Below are 16,404 nucleotides of genomic sequence, written 5' to 3'. Positions count from 1 at the left end.
GGATGAGGGAACACGCCCCCAGCACCCTCTGAGCTTTCTGATGGGATGTGTGGACTGTGGACAAATGATGAGTGTAAGCAGACACAATTATGTTTATAAAATGGAATAATAAAACAATTACTATAGAGTTCCCTTCTTCTATTCCAGGCTGTGGACAAAGTCAAGCCAGCTGAAATCTTTTGAGGCATTGAGTATTTCCAATTTCCAATACTTGTACCTCTACTCCACTACATCTCAGATCCAAACTTTTACTCCGCTACAATTAGTTGAGAACTTTAGTTACGTTACTTTATACATTTTGATTATCATTACAAACCATACATTAACCACTTCATACATTTCGGCCATTTGAAAATAGCAGTTCTACAAGCTCACAATGTGTTGCATTATTGTGCATCGTGAGCTTGTAGATCTGCTATGTTCAAAAGATGTTTTCATATTTGAAAACTTGAAATGGGGCATAATGATTACTTTTACTTTTGGCACTTTAAGGACATTCTGATGCCAATACTTTTGTACTCTTATTCAAGTACAGTACTACACACACACACACACACACACACACACACACACACACACACACACACACACACACACACACACACACACACACACACACACACACACACAATTTCCAATTCAAAGGGCTTTATTGGCATGAGAAAACATACGTTTACATTGCCAAAGCAGAAGTGTACACAATACAATACAATACACACACATATTTATAATATTTCTGCATTGCAGTATTGATATTTTTACTTTAAGTAATACAGTTGAGTACTTTTCCCACCACTGCTGACATCGATGCTGGGCTTATTGTCATTGTCAGCATTCACTGCATGCTCTTCAAGGTCAGCAGTGTTTATTGGTGGCTATTCATAGGGTTACCATCAGAGCAGATGATTAGCTCTGACAATGGTGCTGAGAGACAGATCAATACACCTATTCCTGACACCTTCGCCGGCCAGCTCTCCCAATCAATAGGCACTGTCAGCTACTATAATAGACTATACACATCTGTCTCCTCTGCCTTCTTGGCAAGTGTTACAAAGTAATAAACTTTACACAACTCTGGGGTTTGTATATTAGCCTGTTATGGGTTGATACTTTATTGAGTGGTATTCCATAGGGGACACAAACATTCTGTAGAAAGCTAGAAGAAAACCTATGTATGCATGTCTTTGCTTTGTTGCATGTCACGTCTCTATCCACGTCTTTCTTGCATGTCATATATCCTGACATTCATCATCTGCTACAATATAGTCTTTGAGAAAAAATAAAATGTAAATACTCATGGGTGCTCACAAACCTTTGAGGTGAAATAATATATATTATATATTATATCTCATCTCATCTTTTGCATCTGGGACAGAAACAATTAAAAACATTACACCTCACGTAAAGCATTCTATTGGTGCTACTGTATGTCCAAGCGATAGGTTAGAATTGCTGGTACAGTGTGATGCAAAAGCCTGACTGATGAGGGCTATCGATTTAGGTATTTTCATTTTTTTCAATTATTTTATCCCACAATTTGTGACCCATTTGTTCACCCAGGGTTGATGCCTTAACTGTAATCCTGGGTGCTACTCTACTCTACCAACCTGGGGAGGGCCTGAACTGAGCTCAATGATGCTTCCCTCAATGTATGAGCAGGGCGCTTCTTGTCACCTGACAGGGGGAGTTTCCCCGCTCTATGTAGCGCGTGGGAGGATCCTGGTCTCTATTCTAGAGACCAGGATTACTGGATGTTTTTGAATGGTGCTCCTGGATAGAGCTAAGCTCCAACATCTGGCTTGGTCCGGTTCCCAAACTGGTGGAAATAACATGTTAAAAAACTGTCCAGGCCCTAAAGTAAACTGAAGTGTGGCCTACATCTGGCCTAGATATGGTCTATGTGCAAAAACTTAAATCACTTAAATCTCTAAGATTAAAGAAATCACAAGACCACCGTAATATCACTGAGAAAAATAGGGTCAGGGAAATTAATCTGAGCAGAGAAAGATTTTGTTGTCCAAGGTTTGATTAAGCAGCCATTTTGTAATGAACCATATCAGGATCACTATACTGGCATGCATAGCCTACAGGAACATAAGGACAACATGATGCATGGCCTGTTTTAATCATATACTACATTATTTTCGATAATTGGTGCTGGTCATTATCAGAAATCATGTCTTTGTAAATTTCAGTTATCAAATTATTTGTCATGTCCACCCTTTGGAATTTGCTTACAAAGCCTAAAAGTCAAACATGTATTTTTATTAATGTTCCAATGTTCAATTCCATAGTGATTCCCTAGTGATCAGGACCAGGTCTCACTCTGGAGTCGGCCCGTCTGCTCCATTGTGGTCAGCATCTGGTCGGCCTCTTCCAAGGAGAGACCTCCTCCTTGCTTAAACACCTCTTGCAGTGCTTCACGCACACTGGCCGGCATCTCTTTGGCACGGCCTGCTATGTAAAAACAGCCACCCCTATTTGCAATCAAGTCCCACAAGAGTTCAGCCTGCTCTTTGACACGGTGCTGCACATAGATCTTGTCCTCCTGGTCTCGCGAGAAGGCAGTGAAGAAGGTCAGAATCTGTCCAGCCTTGGTCATGTCCTGCCAGTCTGAGTGGAAGAAATAGTCCTTGGACTCGGAGCGAGAGCCAAAGAACAACACATTAGAAGTTTTGTCCTGAGCTACTCTCTCTTGCAAGGCTGATCGAAAGGGTGCCACTCCTGTTCCAGGCCCAACCATGATCACAGGCGTCTCCTGTTTGCTTGGGAACCTTAAAGTTCCCTTCTTAACCCACAAAGGCACATATACTTCCCCATGTGTGGGGTCCAGGGAAGCTAACCACGCGGAGCAGAGGCCTTTACGAGGTTTCTGCATCATGGTTTTGTAGCATACCACAGCTACTAAGATCTGGATCCGGTTGGGGTGTGCCAGGAGGGAGGAGGCGATGGAGAAAGAGCGTGGCTGGATCTCAGGGAACAGATCCAGGATGTAGTCCACCTTCAGTTCTGCCGCTGTGTGAGGGAAGTCCGCCAACACTTCTAGGGCAGTGCGTCGTGGCCGTGTGCAGTAGTCATGCAGGTCATCTTGGCCCTGGGCAGAGCTGAACTCAACCAGCTTCTCCTTTTCCAAGCCGTTGGTGGCAAAAGTGGACAGCAGCTCAAAGTAGGAGCGGCGAGGTACAGCAGCAATGTCCAAGTAATGTTTCACCAGGTGGTCAACTGTACAGGGCTGGGGCAACCTAGCTGGAATTGTAGTGTTACTGTCGGTTGCCGTCAGAGTAAACTGGGTGTTTGGATCTAATCTTAGCAACTGACAAAATTGTTGTACATCTTCTTGTGTGTTATATGGACGCATCATCACCACATCACCAGCAACAAACTCAATGTTGGAGCAAGTGATGTTAAACTCAATGTGCCGCACGTCTTGGAAATGGAAGGCATCTGTTACTCTCCGACTGGACACCATCTTAGCTGGGAAGGGGTGGACTTGTGAAGGCAACATTTGTCGCTTTGGAGACATGGAATCTGGATTTTCTTTTACATCATCTATGAAGTGGAAAATGTACCTTGGAGGGAGTGGTTCATCTTCTCTGAGCGGAATCACGTGTCGAAGAGATGGGTACAGAACTAACAGTCTCTCCCAAAATGATCTGAGCCATGGGTCAATCACAGCATCTGGTCCCAGGTCATGCTGATCATCGGCCAGTCCAGCTGGCAGCAGCAGGCTGGCACCCAACTGCACTAGGCGCTTATGAAGCTTCTTAGCTACAAAATTGAACTTTGGATAGGAAGAGTCTCCTAGGCCCAGTACTGCACAGTCTAGCTGACACAGAGAGCCAGCAGGCAAAGATTTCCTGAAGAGGAATCTCCAGAAAGTGTTCATATTGTCAGGAGGGTCTCCTTGGCCAGAGGTGGCACACACAAAAACAACCAGAGGCTCGGAGAGTAGATCAGCTACATTGTAGCTATCCAGCGGTGAAATTCGGACGTGCAGCCGCTTCCTCTGTGCCTGTCTCCCAATGCAATGAGCAATGTCCTCGGCTGTACCCGTCTGACTCCCGTAGAGAATTAGCAGCTTTGGGATTGACATTCTCACTTTCTTTGATGTCTTCTCCAATCCTGGGTTCTGGTTAGTTCCTTAAATGATTTCAATGCCAACAATATTGCTGATCACAGACTTATATCACGACATTCAACCATGGGGGGGAGTGGGACTGTGATTGGTTAATTGGTGTCTGCTGTTTTTATTTATTTATTATGAACCTATTTTTTCTCACTTGAATCTCTAAGATTAAAGAAATCACAAGACCACCATAATATCACTGAGAAAAATATTGTCAGGGAAAGCGATTTGTTGTCCAAGGTTTGATTAAGCAGCCATTTTATAATGAACCATATCACCTTCAGGATCACTGTACTGGCATGCATAGCCTACACAAACCTAAGGATGATTAGTGAGTAACAAAATATTATAAGCTATTGGATACTACAGTATAAAGTAGTGGATCAAATATTGTCCATTTATTTGTTTGTTTGTTTATACCTGGTATTTTAGCTTGAGGCCTGAAAATCAAAACACTAAATGGTTTTCGACTAGATGGATGGATTGATGGATGAGATGAGATGAGGAGCAGAGAAAGTTTAAAACTAGAATGCACTCTTAAGGTACAAACTTGCTCCTCGTGCACTCATGGCCATGTATGGCCTGCTTGTGCGCCAGCAGAGTGTGCAAGTACGGCGATCGGTGATGTTCGGTGCTGTCTGTACTGTATGTATGTAGGTGGGCAAGTTGGCACTCTTTCGAGGTGTCAACTTGCGCCTTGTTATTTATATCAGGTCACACTTGTTGATGGTGACGTCACCAAGAATGCTGGTCCCTCATTGGCTACGGTTTGGACAGCCCCTCTCTGATTGGCTACAGGCGTAAACACAGACGCACAGATACCACCACATACAGAAACAGCAGTACTTGTGCCCTCTGCTGGCGCAAGTAATGATCCACATGACTGCTCCTATTAGTTAGGATGGGTCACTCTGTACCATCCATCCGCGGCTGTACCAAAGCAACATCCAAAGTCTAGTGTAACTAGAAAAGTGCACTCCTCTGAGTGCAGCTCTCTGCTAGGTTGGGTTGCCTTCCCTGGCTGGACTTTCAGTCGTGGGGTGCAGCTGAGCTGTGGGGTGCAGCTGAGCTGTGGGATAAATAGAGTTTGTGTGACAGACAGTGAAGCTGTTTGCATTTGTGGTTCCACCCTGTCCTTCATTGTCATTGTCACATCCTATGATTACACCAATGCATGCCTTCAATGTATGTGAGTGAAAAACGGCGTTTGGCTTCTGCGCTGTTTAGAGGCCCCTCAATGTGTAATTCAAATTTGGGGCAGATCGGATGATTGAGGGGTGAGAGACCCTGATGATGTCACTGATGATGCCACTCTGTGACATCACAAACTCACAGGGGTGGGACCGTGACAGGAGTGGGACCGTGACTGTACCCCCTCGCGGACGAACACCTCCAGTGTCCCAAAAGGCTTCTCTGGATGTCGACGATCAAAGTCCCTCACTGTAAGACGCATTTGTTTTTTTTCTTCTTTCTCCTGCTCAGCTCCAGACCTCGTGCGAGACGCTCATCTTCTTCCACCGCTGCTCTCTCCTTGGCGTGGATTTGTCTGATGATCTCGTCTCGTCGGTCGACCAGTGACACCAGCTCCTGCAGCAGGAGCTGTTCTCTCTGCTGCTGAGTGGCGGTCGTCTGCCAGTGTTCCATCATTGCTCGTAGTTCTCTGGTCAGCAGCTCAAATCTCCTCTCCAGGTCCTGTTGCTCTTGCAGCAGCTCCAGGTGGTCCTGTCTGCGTATCAGGACGTTCTTCTTGTTGACCAGAGTGAGCCACTCCTGAATCAGTTCCTCCTCCATGCCGCGGTCACTTCCCGTCTCCATGAGGCGTCTCAGTCGCCTGTTCACTGTGGTGGCCTGGCTGTCGATGCGCTTCTGCTCCGTTTCCAACACCGCCAGCTCACTCAGCACGTACTGACTGGTGTCCTGCAGACACATTACCTCCTCTGCCCGGTGGGGTGACTGGGACTCTGCTGCTCCCAGAGGTTCTGGAGTAGTGTTCTCTGCGATAGGTAGAGCCGTCTCTTCATCAGCCAGTGTGTTTCCTTCATCCTCTTGCTTTGTTCTCCTCCTCCGCCTCCTCACCAGCAATTCACCTTTCACCTGCCCCAGTCCAGACTTGAACACTCTGGTAACCAGCCTTGGGAGAGGGAATGGTATTATGGACCCTTCCCGTCTGGCCATGCGTTTGGATCTAGGAGGCAGGACTACCAGGGAGCTGCTACCTGCTTCCTTCAGACTCATTGTGGCTCCTTCCTGCAGCTGGGCCATACAGAAAGCAGCAGCATCTATGACGGGCAGGGCAGGACCCAAGAGGGCAAAGCCGTAGCTGGTTTGGCTGCTGCTGTGGTGTATTTGGAGAACACGCAGCTCTCGGTTGGTAAAGTGCAAGCGGATCTGGCTGAGGTGAGTCACGATGTCAACATCATGACCTATCGAAGCCAGATGCGCCAGACTCTGGTCAGGGACAGACAACAGGACCATGTTAGAAGGCTCCAGACGAGAGATGCCCAACGCTTCATTGCCAAACACGTTGTTGTTGTTGTTGAGCTTGATGTCATAAGGGTCCAACTTGTCAAGGATAGCACAGAGGTCCAGTCGGTTCCACCAGGAAGTGCGGATGTTGGTGACCTTTACCACCCCCTGGTGACCTTTAGTGACCTCCTGACACCACTGGAGGAGGGATTGGCTGGAGCTCACCAGAACTAAACTCCCACTATCCTTTCCAACAGCTCTGACCATGGCTGTAGACATTGGGGTCACGGGGTCAGATGTGACATCCTGTGACTCCGAAGGATGAGAGGTGGTGATGACACTGTTTGGCTCCTCTAGTGCAGGCTTTCCATTAGTCACTGGAGAAGTGGGAGGGGCCTGTGCACGTGTGTCATTGGCGTGCATGGTAGAGATGTGCTTCTGGGTGCTCCTGGGTGGAGAAGGCACATCATTCAGCTGACCAGCAAGACATTCAACCAGCTGTTCTTTCTTCTCTCCGTCATCAGGAACGACATTGTGCAGATCACCTCTGATGTTTCTTGGTTCAGCTTCGCTCTCTTTGATGGCCTGACTGGAGTCCAGGGCCACCCCGACTGTCTGGTTGGCTACTGTGATGTTGCCACGCGGAGACTCATCACCACGGTAAAGACCAACTTTGGTTGTTTCCTGGCAAACGGGTGCCATTTCCTTGTCTGCTTGGGCCAGGGTGTAAGTGACTGACCTCTCCTCGTCGCTCTCATTAAAGTCATGGAGGCTACCGATGTCCATGGGTTTGATGCTCATCAGGCTGGCCACACTCTGCATGTCCTCATCAGTGGCTTTTCCTTCTCGGACAAAGACACACAGCAGGGACAGTTTGAGCGTGGCCTCCACCACTTTGACGGACAGTGGCTTTAGCTTCAGCGTCAGGTCGGTTTGGGTGTGGGCGGAGCTGGCAAATTGCTTGAGGTTTATGTCGGCTGATGCCAACACCTTACGATGACCCTTGCTCTCACCCTCGATGACAAAGGTCCAGTCTTTATTCTCAAACTCAGTCGCATCACGATCCTTGAACAATGTAACCAAAATGTCAATGTTCTCTGGCACTGGCCACACCACCATGCCTCTGTATGGGTTCTTGATGCCAGGCTGCCAACTGTGGAGCTTTGAGCACATGCGCCTGTTTCTCCGGGTCCATACCACCCGCAGCTTGTCTGGTTGCCATTTCTTGGTGCATTCCAACACAAGTTCCTGGTAGGACGCAACAAACTGGAACTTTATGGCTTTCTTGCCAACGTGTTGTAATCTTTTCCAAACAGAAGTCATTATTATTTCAAAAGACAGAGACAAAGGTTCTGGGGACACAATCCAACTGTCTCTATCTCTCTCCACCCCTGTGAGCTTGTGATGTCAGACAATGATGTCATAGTCTGTGTTTGCGAGTTTGCTTTTAGGTCCTTCCACCTACCCTTGGGACATCACTGAGACATCACGGGGGTGAGAAAGCCTGATAATGTCACTGACGATGTCATGCTCTGACAATACTCTGTGACATCACAAGCTCACAGTGGTGGGACTGTGACAGGTAAAGAGATTTGGTATAGAGGACGGGGGGTGTGGCGATCAAGTGTAGAGCTCTGCATGGGGGACACCCTGTTCAATTAAGTACGGCATTTAGGGTTTAAGTGTGAGGAACACCCACCGATGAATTGAGTACAATGGATCGCCATGAGGTGCGCTCACTACTGGCATCACCACTGGCGATGCCTGTGACATCACCACTGGCATCACCAGGAATGCTGGTCCCTCATTGGCTGTTAATGATGACATTGCCAGAAATGCTGGTCCCTGATTGGGCTACGGGCTTTAACAAACTCAGACACCGACATATGTATACATATGTACATACGCAGCCGAACGCAGTACTTGCGTGCTCTGCTGGCGCGAGTAAGAAGGCCCCAGGGGCTTTTTGTGTTATCCTGTTAGCATAATCTTTGACCGTACTACCTACCTGTACTGTTAACAAACTTGTTACAAGTTGCAAATACTTCGTTCGGCTGTGTATGTAGTTATGTATGTAGGTAGGTATGTAGGTCTGTGTGTGTTTAAGTGGTGTACTGTACAACCCTCGTCAGTTTGATTCGGACCTGGACGGTGTCAGGGACCGCTGTGACAACTGTCCCTTCGACCCCACCAGTCGCTGACCTTTGAATACTTGAGAAAAGTGGGCGGGAATGAATGTGCCAACTGTATGAATGCACACCCAAAACTAGAAAAGATTGCTCCGCGGAGCGCATATCTCCGCCAGGCTCTGTTGCTTATAACCAGGACAGTGTAAGCTGTATATTGCAGCCATCACGGTGCGAGGAAGCTAAGGGGGAATAGTATTTCTATGACATAAGGTTATTCTTTTCTGGGAGAGACAGAGATTTGGTGAATTTATAGATAGATAGACCATACGAGACAAAGTGGCAACCAACCAGAAATGCAATGTGGTCTGAACTTGCCGTACCACACAAAGGTGACATGGGTGTTTAAGACATTTTGAACACATCCATAATGAGGAAAATATCTACCACTGCTTTGGTGACTATTTTCCCCACATTTGGATCGGCTATTTTAGGTGAATGTTCCCCCCTATTCTGTAGTCTGTTCCCCCCAGAATAGAGGCGCTGGGTTCAAGTGGTTAAGAGTTCTCTAATCACCACATTGTTTTCCTAGATTAGAAGACGCTGTTGTGCAACTTCATCCAGAATAATACATGTCAAAAATAATTAGCCCGATAAAACAAGACGTTAAGGAGTAGAAGAATGTTTTGATTTTCTTCTTTTCAATGAGGATTGAGGGATTTTTGTTTTTACATACCACAGAAAAGGGGCGAAAACAAATTCTGTAAGAATCTCTGTCTGTCTCCGTCTGTATCTTTGTGTTAGCGTGTGTACGGATTAAGCACAGCCGACACCACAATCAATGGGGTTTCTTTTGGACGTGGCAGGAGGGCAGCACAAAGGCAGGGAGGATGATGCCTCACATTGCCCTGGGACCTTACTGTCTGTCTGCTGTGTCTCTGAACCGGCCCTCTAACAATGTTATCTCCCCCTCTCTTCTCTCTGCCCTTCTTTATCTCTTCATCTTGTGCTCTTGTCATCCCCCACGTACCCCCCCCCCCCCACCCCCCCCCATCTCATCCCACTTATAGTCCCAATCTTTTCTACCCCTGCATGCTCATTCTCTCCCACCCCAGCTCTTTATTCTGCTCTTTGTGAGCATTTCTGACGTTTTCTGTCCATCTCTATCTCATCCTCCTCATTCTCTCTCTCTCTCTCTCTCTCTCTCTCTCTCTCTCTCTCTCTCTCTCTTTCTCTCTCTCTCTCTCTCTCTCTCTCTCTCTCTCTCTCTCTCTCTCTCTCTCCCTCTCGCTGCAACTGCTTCCTGTTAATTTGCTGTCTTTTTTGACTGCCTCTTTGTTGGATCTCCAGGGAGATGAGTATCCTTCAGGTAAACAATACATGTCACTTCTGGAGACGGCTAATTAATCTTTTATGTATACTCTCTCTGTGTGTGTGTGTGTGTGTGTGCGTGCGTGCGTGCGTGCGTGCGTGCGTGCTTGCGTGTGTGCGCGCGCGCGCGTGCGTGTGTGTGTGTGTGTGTGAGCATGCATACACATGCTTTATAAGGGGGAAGAAAAAAATAAAGATCCCACAGGCTGTTACCAGAGGGAATCTGGTTTGAGAGGCTTATGGTGACAGACAGCAGATAAGCGTAAATTAAAAATTCTTTGCAAATAATAAATAGTAATACCTAAAAGCTTAAACAAATCGTCCGGAAAGTCTAGGTGAGCCCAAGATGAGGAGAGAGAGAGAGAGAGAGAGTGAGAGAGAGAGAGAGAGAGAGAGAGAGTGTGTGTGTGTGTGTGTGTGTGTGTGTGTGTGTGTGTGTGTGTGTGTGTGTGTGTGTGTGTGTGTGTGTGTGTGTGTGCGCGCGCGCACGCTCGTGCGTGCGTGCGTGCGTGCGTGCGTGCGTGCGTGCTTGCGTGTGTGTGTGTACACATGCGTGCGTGTCTAGCATTGATGAGGATTTGTCAAATGTTTGGAGCATCTTGAGGCTGATACAACTCAGCCGGTAGGATGGTTTCGTATAATGAAAGAGTGCTATGACATTGGATAAAGGAATTAGTACATTATCCAATCTGTTCTGCTTCCCTGTTTTCTTTGGCATTTAGGGCCCCATAACAACATAATGCTGTATCCAATGTATATGCACTTCACATCTCTAATCAGTACAGTACTTTGAAGGAATCATTCAGAGGTTAGGCAAAAAGGGTATAGATTTAAAAAAAGAAAAAATTATATTGTGGAGGAAAGGAAGGAAAAATAATTTCCAGCCTGACAGTGTGTCACGGGTTCGAGTCCTGATCCCAACAACCTTTGCTGCGTGTCAACCCCCCCCCCCCCATCTCTCTCCCCATTTCCTGTCAGTTGACTGTTCATCTATCGATAAAGGCAGAACCAGCCCAGAAAATATAAAAAAGAAAAGAAAAAAAGTGAACATTTGGAACCACTTAACCGTAGTCCCCCAGGGCTCAATACTGGTGTCTTCTCTGTTTTGGGTTATTGTGGGGCGAGCTTTCGCTGAAAATAGCTGTATTGTGGTATTGTGTACTTGATATCATGATTATCACATCTCATAATTTTTGTAATGTTACATGCCTTGACCTCCTGGCAGGGACGTTCAGAGAATGTTAGAGAGGCAGGGGCTGAAATTTCTAAAAGGGCCTTTTGGTGAAAATATTGAAACTATTTTTCAGTACTTGATACCACATAAAACTAAGCCTAACAAAGGCAATACTGGAGATGTGGCGTAACGGCATGGATTTCTACACAGAGAGGGCAATTCTTTTAACATAAGATGATGCAGGAGAGTTTGAACAAGGCAATTCTCTTGGGTGCTGCCTTCATGTATGGCATGAAAAGAGGGCATTTGCATTTCTTTCACCATAGTGAAAACTGCATTCATGGTCTGGAGAGGGCACTTTTTACAGACGGATAAAAGGGCAGGGGCTCAAGCCCCCTTTCATGTCTATGTGTGCACGTGCCTGCCTCCTGGAAACTAAAATGAATCACGTCCAAAAACATTATCCATTTCTTACAAAACATCAATGAACTATGCAATCATTCCCACATAAAAAGCACTGTACAGGTGCAGCACATGAAACACTATCTTACATCTTCCACATATATCTTAATCATTCCAGTAGAGCAAAGACGTGTACTGTGCTATGCGTGCATGTATGTGTGCATGCATGTGTGTGTGTGTGAGATGTGTGAGGCCAAGATGAGCAGATGAGGCCAAGATTTGTACACAGTACACTCGACTGTGTGTGTATGTGTGTGTGTGTGTGTGTGTGTGTGTGTGTGTGTGTGTGTGTGTGTGTGCGTGCGTGCGTGCGTGCGTGTGTGTGTTCTGGGTCTGCTCATTAAGCTTCTGTAGAGGGGGGCTCACAGTAAGAAAATGTCAGGCCATATGCAGCATATCAAGGTCAGAGGGACACACACACACACACACACACACACACACACACACACACACACACACACACACACACACACATCATGATGAACACGGTCAAGGTCAGTTGTACAGTAACGCCGTAGGGGAGAGGTGGTGGTGAAGGGGGAGGGTGTGCTATTCTTCATTTCCTATTAGGATCCCTAGCTGACGCCTTAGTGACCGCTAGTCTGGACGTGACCTTTACAGAACGCAAGACAGCCAAACATGAGCTCTATTTAACCAAACAAATGTACCAGCGTGAGGCAGCATAGCGGTGACGAAGGAGAGATGTGGCTCTTGTGGCCCTGATCCTATGTAAGGTATAGGCGTTCACATGGTGGGCAGTTTACGTGGCTTCGTAACTCTGTAAGAGGTTTGAGATGGGTTTTCACGTGCTTTGAGAAGTTATTACATAACACTAGGGGTGTAATGATATAGTAACTGAATCAAAAAATCAAATTTAATTATCAATGATCTACTATGGGAGAGTGTTTTCTACTGGTGTTTCAGTCTGAGTGTATCAAAGGGTGCGTTCGGAAATGCGCACCGGATGTGTGTTCAGTGTAGTGAGTGCCTAAACCCAAACCCTAATCCTAACCCTAACCTCAGTAAAACTATGCCTAAACTCAACCCTAACCCTAACCTTAACCTCAGTAAAACTATGCCTAAACCTAACCCTAACCCCTAACCCTAACCACACCCAGTGCGCATTTCCGAACGCACCCTTTGATACACTCGGACTGAAACACCAGCAGAAAACACTCTCCCGATCTACTATATCGATTTGCAACCGTTTGGCTTTTTATATCGTATCGCATCGTTTTACAACGCAAATAACCTGTATCGAATCGTTTTGCAATGAAAATAATCGATTGTATGGAAACTAAGTATTTGTGACATGTATTTAGCAATTTTAAGAGGGAAAATGAAAAATAGGGGTCTAATTACTTTTCCATTCCATATAGCTACTCTTGGTCAAGCAGCAGCAGCATCCATACATCGTCATCAAATATAATGTGTGTATATTTTCAGTGTTGGGTTGATGAAGAAAACCTGAGTGAACTATCTCTCCTCTCACATGGTTCATTCTTTTCATCCACCTTTAGAAGTTGCATAGAGCCTTTGTTGCCTAAAGGCACCGTCACACATGCGCTTCATACGCATCGTAGCCAACGCAAACCGAGACTTCAGATGTGTCAATTCCCCATGTGGTGTTTGCAGGGCGGTAGTTGGTGTGTTTAGTTTTTGGACTTAATGTTGGGAGTGTTTCCTGGCTCACTGAAAGAGAACTACGAGCGGAATGGCTGGCAAAAGACGCTTCACATGTGTCAAACTTCACACACTTCAAAGCCGTCACGGCAGCACAAGGGAATGGATGCTCCTCCTCTTTGCTCCCATAGAATGGAAGTGAACAGGGAAGATGACACATCGGACACGTTTGAAGCAAATGTGTGAAAGGGCCCTTAGGGCCGTTGTAGTCAATGTATCCATGGGCGTCACAAGGGGGGGAAAAGTGGGACTGAGTTACTAGGGCCTAAGGTGGATGGGCCTTAATTATTTAGCTATTGAAAAATAGCAGATATACAAGCTTGCAGCGCGGCACAGAGTGCCGTGCTGCGAGCTTGTAGATCTGCTATTTTTGAAAAGTCAGGAAAATGTGTGCAAATCTTTGAAAATTTGTATTTTTTGAGCAAACATTTGTAACTCAAATTTGGCTTCTGGGGGGTCCCTGGAACGAAATATTTTGAGATGGGCGTCCGTGGCCAAATACATATAATTTTGGGGGTCCTTGACATGAAAAAGTTTGAGCACCACTGACATAGAAACATAGGTTTTTCAAAAAACCTTAGAAGGATATGAAATATTCAAAGACTTTCACAAATTTTCACGATATTTCAAAAATAGCAGATCTACAAGCTCGCAGCACGGCACTCGGTGCCACGCTGTGATCTTGTATATCTGCTATTTTTCAATAGTTAAAGCACAAAATAATGCGTTCCCAGTCTAAATGGGTTAAACCCCCCTCCCCCTATGAAGAACATTCACGGGGGACCCGGAGTGAATCCTTGTACCCAGGGCCCAGAATTTGGTGCGACACCCCTGGCTGTTGTAGTGGCATCTGACTGTGGTCTGACACCTCCGCATGCGATGCACATGCCCCCACAGCAGGGGGCCCCCCTGTTGCTAATAGTGTTCAATTTGGCTGCATATCCAATTATTGTTATCGTTGACCTTGATTTATCACTATATAACAGGGGTCGTTTTCAGGCCAAGGACCCCTAGTTGAGAGAGAGATGAAACAGGGACCCCCACAACCTTTTCATAGATTCCATAATAGTTTCATTGTTTGACAGCACGAGTGTATTTTGGATTCATGTCAATTTGTGCACATATTTAACCATTTGAACCGTCAATACATAATAAACTTGACCTTTCACTCTGTACTTAGTCTGCTCTTTTTCCCCTCTACACCAAACCTCTTTGCCGAAAATAGCTGAGTTTGTAGATCTGCTATTTTCGGCATATGGATGCTAGGGTTCAAAATTCAAATCGTTAATATAAAAAAGGAGAAAAAAAGTTTCTATTTATACACAAAGATTTGGAGGACCCCCTGTGGTAACTCTGAGGACCCCCTACGGGTCCCGGACCCCCTGTTGAAGACCCATGCTATATGAGATGAAAGGTCAAAATGCAATCTTTGACCTAAAAAAGAACGTAGAATCTTATACAAAGCCAGTGTAGACTGATGAAATGGGAATAATGGGAAATTAACGCAAGGTGCACATCACGCCATATGTAGAATTTCCTGGGGGACTGCAGGGGTTGTGACACCTCCAATAATAATTATAATTGCCCTCCCCCTCCAATAAATTATTATGAGTAGGGGGGCCCACAATAATTCTTGCACACGGTCCCTTGTGACCGACAGACGCCCGTGGGTTAAATGCTGGTTTGTTTAAATTAATCTGGAAGACAGCCAGTGGTAAGAGAACTATTACTAATAATAAGAACAGATAAGGGCTGGTTTTAGTAATCTAGTCAGTAAATTCATCCTGTACTCAATGTACACAAAATGTAATAATATGAAAATAAATATAGAAGTCAAAGGAAACTGAATAAAAACAATATCCATTTCAATGAAGGCTTCTGCATGAATTCCTTTGAATCTCTTGGGTTCAGGCAAGATGTCTGGACTTAATAGTGTGCAATTAAGGATGTGAATGATACCTACCATAGACTTAAGTAATTACTTCAGCATTTCCCCGAAGCAGGGTGAGCAACCATGTGAACATTGATGAATTGATGGACTTTTTTCGTTATCCTTTTAGCCCAACTGTCCGACAGTAACTTGTGCTGTTTACATTACTGTCTAATCAACAAAAGCTCAACCAAGGTCTGGTCTAGAAAAGCACAGTGTGCTGTAGATCCCACACCTGCACCTGGCTCTTTAGCCCCTGTCACACATATATAGGCCTATATGATTTTATAATGATTATAATTACATCTAAAGATGCTTCTCCTTCATTCACGTTTGGTGAAAAACATCAACTTTTTGTAAAGAGGATCACCCCGCTTTTTGGAAAAAATGTATTGAAGACACTCATTCATCCCCTCTTTGACTATGTAGTCCACGTATGGTAACGTGATGCCTCAAAGGCCCTAAAAACAAGGCTCCAGTCCAAACAGCCCAAAACAAACTAATTAGGTTTCAGCTTAACCTTCGATCTCGGGCTCACCTTATGGCTAATCACTTTCTAAGCGTGGGGTGGCTCACGGAAGCTGTACAGTATCTTGCAATGGGCCTACCATGTATACAAGATACACTACACCAGGGGTCTTCACAGTTTGACAGCACACTCATCGTGTATTTTGGATTCATGTCAATTTGTTTTCAGATATTTAACCAATTGAACCGTCAATACTTAATAAACTTGACCTTTCACTCCGTACTTGGTTTGCTCTTTTTCCCCTATAATCAAAAACTCTCTGCCGAAAATAGCCGATCTACAAGCTCACAACGCCTCGCGCTTGTAGATCTGCTATTTTTGGCTAATGTTCTCACACTAGGGTTCAAGTGGTTAATACAAAAAAGGTTTCTATCACACAAAGATTTGGAGGACCCCCTGTAGTAACTCTGAGGACCCTCAAGGGGTCCCAGACCCCCTGTTGAAGACCCCTGCACTACACCACTAAGATACCCATGTACCTGACAAAATACTTCCAAAATGTCAAGAATGTTCACAATTACAACACCAGAAATATAA

The 16,404-nt window shown here is 45.5% G+C and overlaps 2 protein-coding genes across 2 annotated transcripts; both read right to left on the bottom strand.

Annotated features, from left to right (window-relative positions):
* Positions 1-2,308: 2,308 nt before the first annotated feature.
* Positions 2,309-4,093, bottom strand: LOC308284542 (NADPH-dependent diflavin oxidoreductase 1-like; the record flags this gene model as incomplete). The annotated part of the gene is made up of 1 exon (XM_080725201.1): positions 2,309-4,093. The coding sequence occupies one exon, from the start codon at positions 4,091-4,093 to the stop codon at positions 2,309-2,311; it is 1,785 nt and encodes a 594-aa protein (XP_080581327.1).
* A 1,470-nt stretch (positions 4,094-5,563) lies between these two features.
* On the bottom strand, positions 5,564-7,915 carry LOC308284991 (EH domain-binding protein 1-like; the record flags this gene model as incomplete). Its single annotated transcript, XM_080725712.1, has 1 exon — positions 5,564-7,915. The coding sequence occupies one exon, from the start codon at positions 7,913-7,915 to the stop codon at positions 5,564-5,566; it is 2,352 nt and encodes a 783-aa protein (XP_080581838.1).
* Between the last annotated feature and the right edge of the window lie 8,489 nt (positions 7,916-16,404).

This window comes from Nannobrachium achirus (assembly GCF_963921795.1).
Source record: "Nannobrachium achirus genome assembly, chromosome: 5".
NCBI classification, from domain to species: domain Eukaryota; kingdom Metazoa; phylum Chordata; class Actinopteri; order Myctophiformes; family Myctophidae; genus Nannobrachium; species Nannobrachium achirus.
This window is presented reverse-complemented; position numbering and strand designations above follow the sequence as displayed.